Here is a 10060-nt window from a genome sequence, read left to right on the forward strand (position 1 = left end):
GTCTGTGATGTCTGTTTATTGAAATCTCAAATACTTTGATGACAGTAGACACAATTACTCTGTTTAAATGTTTTATTTTAGTGGATTAAGATTTAAAAACAATTCTAAAATAAATCACATGAACAAAATTGATGTCACACAGAATTTATTGTAAAAACAAGATTCAGACCACAAAAATACAGAATAGTGTTTGCTGGTAGTTATGTATTTCCTGAGTATTGGTCATGCAACACAGCTGAAAGTGTTTTAGGTCCACAGCACGTGTTTAAAGAACAGGACACCCCTTCTCCCTGAGGTAGTTTTCCACATTGTCGTTTGTTGCTGTTTTGGGTGCAAATACGCAATATTAAAATGTAGTACCCTAAACTGCTACGACACAAAGAACAGCACAAACATGGATTCCCTTTTTGGTGTCGTGGGTTTGGACAAACAGCTTGTTAACGTTGTCCCTGGATAATTCGTTTATGTGATCATTGGTGCTTAGAGTCCGTTAAACCATGATGTGATCATCAAGCACTGTTTACCTGGTTGCTGTGCTGTGATGTCAACTGCCCCGCAAAAAAACAGATTTTACAGCAAAAAAAAAAACAGAGTTGGTCATTTGACATTTTCAGCAGAGACAAAAAGAGTATACGAGAATATTGCTGTGGTACCACAGTGGTTGAAACTGGATTAAACAAGGCAAAGTAGAAGGTGGTCCATGGTCATCTTGCAGTTAGAGTTACAGTGGTTGGATAAAATAACAGGAACATTTCACAACATGTAGTGATACAATAAATGACCACGAATTAAGATTCTCAAGAGATTAACCATTGATTTCACATTTCTGGCAACAAAAAAAAAGCCTCAGTCAAAATTGTATTCACTTAATTTTTGTCTTTATAAAGTTAGAATTGAATATGGAGTCACCCTGAGACTGGACATTTTGGGCCAGACAGCTTCTCAAAGGGTAGAAATAAAATCATCTGGTAAAATACATTTACTATAAATATGTAAGGATGCATTCAGGGCTTTCACCTGGAAATAGCTCAAGTGGAAATTTGCCCAGATCCTGAATTGAATCACTAAATAACAGTGTATATAACATATATAGCATTTGCTATATAAGATGATTACTTGGCCCCTCTCCCTCCTTTTTAATATTTGATTCCTTAAAAAGTATATTAACTACGTGCACCGAGGCCAATGCGCCATCTCGCCATGTGAGAAAATACTAGACCCTCGCTTTTTGTCACGCCCTACCCCTGCAATGGAAATCTGTTCATTAGTTTTTGTAGTATCCTGCTAAACATCAAACTCGGAAGAAAACATAACCTCCTGCCACGGTAAATACTGCAGGGCTGCTGTATTGGAATACATTAGAACCTCATCTTATCTACTTGGTTTCATGTTCACATTAAAACGAAAGAAGCAGTAAAGTCATTCACTGATATACAGGCACCTGGTCAGTAACCATATCGCTCCACTGCCGATACTATTAGCATTTTGATTCTGTCACGTTGATGCAAACCTTTGAAATCCCCTCATAAACTGAGTCATGGTTCAACCCAGACATGAGGTCGGATTTGTCAATGTGAAACTTGTGAATCAGGTTTCAGGTGCAATCGCCTGAGTCCGGGAGAACCTTCACATTTCACCTCTTCCTGGGAAATATACATTCCTGTTATTTTATAACCACTGATTTGATTGGAAATTCCACACCTTTAAATTAGCTGTTTGTTGAGTGCATCTGTCAATAATGGTGCTCAGCAACAACATACAAAAGTGGACCACAGGAATAAAATCATTTATATCTGGATTTAACAGAACCTGTTGCACAGGAAACAATAAAAGAAAAACAGCTATTTGAATGACTGGGATCAGAAGCTGTTACTTTTTGGGTCTGAAGTACAGTTTCTTGGTGAGCATTGAAGCAAAGCAGGGTACTTGCTTCTTCCCGATGGCGTTCCGGTCACTAGAGTTCCCAACGCTCCTCATTGACACTTTTCTGTTGACCAGCGTGAGAAGCTCTGTGAATTCGAGGGAATCCCCGAACCTCTGAAGCAGCTCACACAGATCCTGGATATACCAGGATCCATTGATGGTCTCCCGGTGGGAATAGTAGCCTTAACAAAAGGACACAGAAGAGGACGCTTACTGACTTGACAGAAAAACAGGGACTTTAAAGCTGAGACAAACTCTGGATGTTGTCCGGGTCAGACGAGTTCACAACAACAGGAAATGTCCAGAACCTTAAATCGCAAAAGCTCTCAAATCTCTTTGTCTTTCCAAATTGACTTCTTCGTTGGTGACTTCTACGCGAGTGGCACCTCTTTTTCACTCTGGGGTATTTTTAACCCGCCAGTTTCATGTCAGTTGCATTTTAGAAACATCGAAATAACATTTCCTGCTGTATTCTCCTATGGGCTCACTCCCACACTTTCCTGATATTTGTTTAAGGGTCTGTCTGGCAGGATGAGTTCCTGAGCCACTGACTCATATCCTTGAATTCTTGGTCATTTACGATATTTTTTCCACTTGTGCATCGTTCATTGTGTTAGAAATCTAATCAAAATGGCAACTAACCCACTTTTAACAATTGTTCAGACTTCAGTGCATGTCTGAGGGCAGCTTTAGTGTGAATCCCCCCCCCCCCCGAGCAGATTATGACTGTTCGACCCACAGCTCACCTTCAGCCACAGAATAGCACATGAGGAAATCGGCTCCAGCAGGGAGGGTGTAGACTGCGCTGGCGTCCACCACCACCTCATTGGTCTTTATTTCACTGTCAACAGCATCGAAGGCCATCACTGGGTCATCGTGCTTGTCTCCGCGGCACGCCTAGCGACGCACAAACACACACACACAGCCGCGGTCACGCTTTACGTTTGCGAAAGATTTCAAAATAAGGCTTGGTAATACTGCGTGTTGTCGTGTTCTTATAGTAGCTACCTGCAGTATGAAGATCTTTGGTTTTCCTACAAGGCTCTTGCACTTGTCTCCTTTGAACATGGCTGTGATGTCCTGGATTTCGATCTTGCCGTCGTAGGTGTAAACGTGGTTGTTCTCACCGTGGCTCAGGAAGATGAGCAGGAAGCAGTCTGCGTCCGAGTGGTTGGCGCCGGCAGCTGGTGGGACGGACGGTATTTGTTAATTGTAGAACTGAATGAGACATCGAGTACTACAATACAGCAAGGAAACATGAAGGATAGTACTAGTTATAGTTAATTATTGTACTACCTCATGAATATACACAAGTCATTGTGAGGCGATAGTGTTTTTACCTGATTCGATTCTTTCTAAGACCTCCTCCTCTTTGTAGTTATCATAACTTTTCACTTCGAAGCCCAGAGCAGTCAGCCTGAGGGAGGTGAAAACTAGTTTAGCACAGAAGCATGGAAAACACGGGTCATTCAAGATGTTGCCACAGACTCTTAAACTTAAAGCTGCCAAACAGGTGCAGACAGGTTGCTCTTGAGCACACAGTCATTCAGAACACGGTGTACCCCCCCCGCAGCGATGTGATACCTCCTCTCCAGGTTGTAGCGGTCAGCGTTGGTTCCGTGCCTGTCGTTCAGGCCCAGGCGCCAGAAGAAACGCTCCTGGTTGAAGATGAGCGCCAGGCCTCGTCGCTTGTTGGTCGTCTTGTACTCCTCTGCAGGATCCAGAGCCAAAGAGCTGATTTCAAAATAAAGCAGTCGAGTATTACACGAGTACAGGACCGGAGTGAAGTGAGCACACAGACACAAAGTGAAACCTTTATTTTACCTTCTGATATAGGCATCTGTCTCCGTTAGGTTCTCTGTGCATGCTATAAGAAACAAAACAAATATGAATAGTCTACGTTACAAGGTAGAACAAGTATAGGAACAAGACAAGTCTGGCTTTATTCAGGGTTTCATCAAGATAAATTAAAGATTTTATACGACCATAATAAGTCAAATTCAAGTTCTATGTCAAGTACGACATATCGATGAATAGCGGGGTCCGGGAATTATTTACACTCCCCAACAACAGAAGATATGGTGATGTATCCGAGTGGAGAATGACAATAACATAATTAAGACCTACCTAAACATATCTGAGACCTGTGCATAATATTTTAACTAATCTACGACTTTTTACAAGGCCTGAAATTCAGATTTACAGAAACCCCTTAATAGCTTTTTGTTAACCATCACAAACACTGTTATTATTGAAAATACATAACGCTAATTGAAATCATTTCCCCCTCATTCTTAATGGCAGGCCGGGTGAAACGATTATGTGACGATGAGGATGTGCTGGGCTGTAGACTGTTGCAGACAAATTTCAATATCTGTACAGATGATTTAAAATAGTACTATTTAGAAGCTTTAATGTATAAATGTATATCATCTTAGCAGATACGACACTATTCTTCATGTGATGGTTGTGTTTCTAAACCTTTGCTCTGTGTTGTGTTTATCTTTTATACTGCCATGGACCTGTGAACCTGAGATAAAGCCAAACCAACCAACATAGGACGATTGAGCCTTTTTTCAGACTGAAGTGAAACTGCAGGTGCGTGTGGTGCTCCACTGCTGCTGGGGTTGGGGTCAAGCAGCCATTGTTTGTTCTCAATGGCTGGATGACAGGTGGAGAAAGTTGGCAAAGACCAAAGGCCAAAAGTGACACCTCCACACACACCACCCTGCACATATGTCAACTGTGTGTTTGTAAAGGCAGCAGCTCTGGGGGGGGTTGACAAATTAGAAGGTTTTTAATCAGCCGTCCGTTTGATTCTTGGTTTTGTTTGATTAGGAAAAAGCTTTGGTGCAGCTTTGGTGGAAGTGTTTTGATCTGCTTGCTAGCAGGATTGCAGAGAAACTACTGAACTGATTTCCGTGGAATTGTTTGGGATGGGTGAGGCATGACCCAACGAAGATCCCATTAAACTCATGGTGTGGAGCCAGATCACTGGGAGGATCCACACATTCCTTTTTAACTTTATGTAACACTGCAGGATTAGGCGTTTTTACCAATAATTCAAATTGTAGGGCCTTGACGGAGGTATGTGCTCTACTGAGTGATTTATACAGATTTGCCAGTTTATTAGGAACACCTAGCTAACACATAAACACACACAATAACACAACACACCTCGGCCTTCTGGAAAGTAGCTTTTGTGACATTTGACATACGAATCATAAGCTCAAGATAATCAAAGCAAAACTATCTACACAGCAGGACAGTGTCAGTTTTCACTCCAAACTTTATTGATCCATGTTAAGTTTCCAGATGACAGGAAATATACTTATATGAATAGATAAACAAACTTTGACCTTCTTGGTAACACAACCTGCTCTCTCCAAACTTTTACCTGGGGCTTGTTTCACTTTTGTTTAGTTGAGTGATTGTGGAGTTTACTCACCAGCCCTGTCGGTTACTGTGTGGCTGTCTGTGGCAACACTTCCTGGTTAGATGACACAAAACACACATTACACGCAGACACTGACACGGTTCGGATGACATTAGGAACCGTTGTGGCTTTTTGTTAAGACTTGGATCTAAGGCGTCGCGAAATGAAAAGTGTTCACTTGTGTGTTTGTTAAGTGTCTCGCACATGGGTCCAGAGAGGACGTGGTCACCAAGGGTGTAGAGGTGTTACCTTCCAGCGAGTCTCCCGACGACATGATCCCTGCTCCTCTCTCCTTCCTCCGGCGGAAAAATGAAGTCGCTTCGCCAAAAGAAACACCGACGAGCCAGAGGTTTAGCTCCTCCCCCTAAAAGCGATATCATTGGCCGACGCAGACCACCGGAGAACGCGGTTGGCTCTCGCCACCGTCACTCAAAGGCTGACGGCCGGGACTTCCGTGTTTGCCACATTGCGACGTGAAACTCAGGTAGAGCGATTTAATAAATCAATTAAAGTGAACAGATGAGCAGAGGTTATCATCTGATCCGGATAATTGAACTTCAGTAATTTGTGTTATCACGTAGAATCCGGTGTTAGAGACTATAAAGTGTTAGACTATAAAACAAAACTGTGAGTTTAAGACAAGATCTCCAAATCAAATTAAATCAAAGTTTATTGTCACATGCACCAAATAACTTAGCGTCATCAGAGCAGTAAAAGATCTGCAACTAATGACATTTGAGGATTCACCTCCTGTTCTATTCCTAATAATGATCAATTATCATTATCAATAATAATACAGATTAAGTTCAATTTGAGTAAGATCACGTTAAGTTTATCAAACTTCTCTACGAAACATTAAAAAACATGACACATATTGTTTAATTCTTAAACAGTTCAACAGAAATAATATTAATATTTCATTGTGATTGTGATCACTGTTTTTTTACAAAATCTTTTACAACAAAGGAAAGTAGAAAATCCTCAGATTTCAGAGGCTGGACTTAATTTTTGGTATTCTTTTTTAAATTTTGTGTGAAAGATACTGAAATAATTACTTTATTATTGAAAAAACAGCTGCTAATTATTTTTTGTTCAGCAACTTATTGGTTAATCGACTTAATAAAAAGCATTAAAAATTACCTTGATAAGCATGGATGGATGAATTAACTTATATCTGATGGAACAATAGTTTTGGGCATTGTAATGATAACTTGCTAAAATACCCAACATTTAAAAAACGCTTTAACTTTAAATAAATGATAGCAAAATCCTGTTTAATTGTTCAGACCCTGTAATAACATGTGCTACATAAAAAAAGTATATTAATGACTGTAGTACACAATGATACGTTTATTTATTTTGATGACATTTGAATCCAGTGCTTCGCCACAATGTCATCACACAGTGCGTTCCCCTTCATGTGATACTTTTTGATTTTATAAAAGTCAAAAACAAATACAAAATTGTTTTAGATGCAATCACATGTTCCTATTAAGCCCATGGGGTATGGGGCTTTTTTTACATAATAATTTATTGAAAGTTTCCTGCACATAACAAAGTAAAGTGACGATAATTATAGGGGAATATAAAGATATGGTGAGACTGTTAAATTAGTTTGTTATGCTGAGTTGAAAATCAGTTGCTCATTCACAGAAACAAATGCTACATTCAAACCTTGGAAAACCTTATATATTATAAAATATCCTCTGTATTCTTACACCAACTAAAATCCTCCAGGTTAAACTGAATTAGCTTTGTTCCTTTGTCCTTCACATTCAAAACCCAGGAAAACCCACAAATATCACACAGTTTTGAAAATATAAATAATTAACTGCACAGGAAATACATTAATTGTCAACAAAGATAAAGTAGTGTAATTTCACATTTACTTGTCTAACAGAAGTGTGTTTCTCAAATTCAGACGAGAAGGGGGCGGGGCAACACTATCCAGACTCTATCCCTGAGAAAGTCTTTGATTGTGAACCAGAAGGATTTTGCTGGGGTCCCTCTCTCGGAGTTGTGCATCTGAACCAGTCTTTAACAATCCTGTTTCTGTGGCAGTGTCACAGTTCCTTCTTCAGTTCATACTGACACACACAGGAGTCTCTCTGGCTGTCCAGGTACGGTTTACATCCCATGTGCATCACGGCATCGAACAGCAGATTCACCGTCGTCTCACAAGCTGCGGAAGTGGAGAGAAACAACGATGAAGGAGCGACAAGGAGAACAGGAGCATAAACACACTGGGTGTCCAATACAGATTCTATTTTATTGTAGATTAAGATTTATCGAAGAGCTTTCCAAAATCTTCATTAAGAGCTAAATCTGATTTGGATTCTCAAATATAGATCTTGAGGCATTTTCAAAACCTAAATCCTGATCAGGATAATCCAGATGATTTAATCCAGTGATTAAGACAAACGATCGTCAGGATGTCGCTGGTTTTAGTCTAGATTTTAGGAGTAACTGCCGATCAGACTGTGATCAGTGTGGTTCAGATTACAGATACCTGTACACAGTTATGCAGGGTTTAAAATATAGCCCTCTATTGTCCCCTGCTGGACATAAAGTATATTTCAAGAGTTTGTACACTTGAACAGCATAAGCACACGTCAAATAAAATCTGTAACTTTCCACAATTACTCATAGACGTACTTATGTGTACATTGTATTTATAACGTGTAAATGTCAAACATGGTGATAAGTTCTGTATCTACAGACTCTTAATATCCAGTGGTGATTTAAATATGGTTGTGCTGACTAATTGCAAAAAGACTGATACAGTACAGAGCTCTTTAGAAAGTTAAAAAAAACATCTCACATGTAGGTCTAAATATGGAGTTAGGTCACATGATGCGGCCTCAGCCTCTCACCTTGTACACTCTGATCCAAACCCAGAGTTTTTTGCACATTCATGCAGATGGTCTCCAGACAGTACTGGAACTGCTCATCGCAGTCGTGCTTCTCTCGGCCGCACATGTCGTAGCAGCGGTCGTGCTGGTTACAGCATTTGGTCATGGACGGGATGCCTATGTCAAACTGGAAACAACAGCCCGGTTACTCTGTGAATGCATTTAGTTTGTTTTCAACCTGGTTCAGTTAAAAAACTGAAACTCAGGAGCTCATGAGCTTCAGAGACAACGAGAACATAGAGTCCTGAAACAGACTGTTTTATTATACATTACCTTACACTTTAGTATTATTATCCTTACACTTAAGTACTGCATGTTACTTATTATTACTTACTGATGCTTAATTTGCTTCTCTTGATGGTGTAATATTGCAATTTTCCCCATTGTGGGTCTAATAGAGAATTATTTTATCTTAAATGCAAATGTTCTCTGGATTGTTCAATTTGTAAAATAAAAGATTGTCACATATACAAACATGAGAGCAGATAGAGACGCGTCTGTGAAGGGCCCCACTTTTGTGTGGCAGCAGACACACAAACAACACACTCACTACCTTGAATCCAAAGAGCGGGGAGCCACATCCATTGGGTGGCGGCGGCTTGTACCCAGGACGAGGCACCGGCTTGTAATCTGTGAGACAGGAGCAAAGGTGAAGACGTTTTCTCTGGTTCTCCCACTGACAGTTATCTTGTTGTCAGAGATAGACACGTCAGGTACAGACAGTTGAATGTCTAACTGTGACTCTCAAGGGGCGGTAACACGTGTATCCTGAAGCTCCCAATGGATAAATAAAGTCAAATGTGATACACACCTCTCTTTATAATGATTCAAAACTTGTCTATTATTGAATAGGTTAAAAAATACACAGGAGAATTATATCTCCAGCTGATTCATGACGTCTGACACAAAGTCACTGTTAATAGTGTTTCATCTAAATTGTACGAATAGTTCTTTTCTTTACCCTACAATGAACCTTTTATATTTAAATACTTTATATTTACATCCGGAGCGGGTCCTATCTACGGAGGCCGCCATGTTTTTTAACAGGAGCCCAAACTGGACAAACTAAATGTTTGTGACAACTGAGGTCTACCACAGGTCCTCTCTCATGTTTGGAAGGGGAGGATGTATAGAGGGGTATTCAGCTGCAACGTGCAACTCCACCACTAGATGTCACCCAGTTCTACACCCTGAACCTTTAACAACAGCGATGTTTTTCACAGTTTTTCACAATAAGACAGGGGTTTGTTTACCATCACTACACCTGTAATGGCACAGCCCGTCGTCCCCTCCGAACAGGTCCAGTGCTGCGTTCAGGTACGTGTCGATCTTGTGAATCCCGTTGCGGATGGTTTTCAGGGTGAGTCTCCAGTCCGGAGTCTCCTGCTCCTGCTTCCAGGCGAACACACGTGTGAAACCCCCGCAGCAGAGCAGCCCCAGCAGGACAACACGGACCAGGCCCCTGTGGCACAACATGGTGCCCGTCGCGTCCGGCTCACAGACCCGAACCCGACAAGTTGGCTCGACTTCGCGTTGGTTACTTCTCAGTGACTTGTCTCCGCGTCATCTCAAGTTCGACTTCAACTTGTTTTCACGTCACCTCAGCGCGTTATCCCACCTGACGCAGCCGGGAGGTTGACGTTTCCGGGTTGAACGCTGTCACGTGACCGCTGGCCAATGGAGAAGACGTCAGCGTTGGCAACGTCAGCAAATAAATGACGACTTTATCTCAACGTTCTGAGTCGATGACGAAATAACTTCTTATCGAAATTTTATTAACTGCCTACCG

At 41.0% G+C, this 10060-nt stretch overlaps 2 protein-coding genes across 2 annotated transcripts; both read right to left on the minus strand.

Annotated features, from left to right (window-relative positions):
• Positions 1-128: 128 nt before the first annotated feature.
• On the minus strand, positions 129-5746 carry LOC133953606 (caspase-6-like). Its single transcript, XM_062387598.1, has 8 exons — positions 5609-5746; positions 5372-5413; positions 3748-3790; positions 3508-3657; positions 3264-3340; positions 2932-3107; positions 2670-2820; positions 129-2105 (listed from the first exon to the last, which is right to left on the minus strand). Exons 1-8 carry the CDS (start codon positions 5631-5633, stop codon positions 1870-1872), a joined length of 900 nt encoding a protein of 299 aa, XP_062243582.1. The 5' UTR covers positions 5634-5746; the 3' UTR covers positions 129-1869.
• Positions 5747-6685: 939 nt separating this feature from the next.
• On the minus strand, positions 6686-9946 carry pla2g12a (phospholipase A2, group XIIA). Its single transcript, XM_062388590.1, has 4 exons — positions 9525-9946; positions 8825-8901; positions 8233-8398; positions 6686-7541 (listed from the first exon to the last, which is right to left on the minus strand). Exons 1-4 carry the CDS (start codon positions 9745-9747, stop codon positions 7423-7425), a joined length of 585 nt encoding a protein of 194 aa, XP_062244574.1. The 5' UTR covers positions 9748-9946; the 3' UTR covers positions 6686-7422.
• Between the last annotated feature and the right edge of the window lie 114 nt (positions 9947-10060).

The sequence above is a fragment of the Platichthys flesus genome, chromosome 5 (genome assembly GCF_949316205.1).
Source record: "Platichthys flesus chromosome 5, fPlaFle2.1, whole genome shotgun sequence".
Taxonomy (NCBI): Eukaryota; Metazoa; Chordata; class Actinopteri; order Pleuronectiformes; family Pleuronectidae; genus Platichthys; species Platichthys flesus.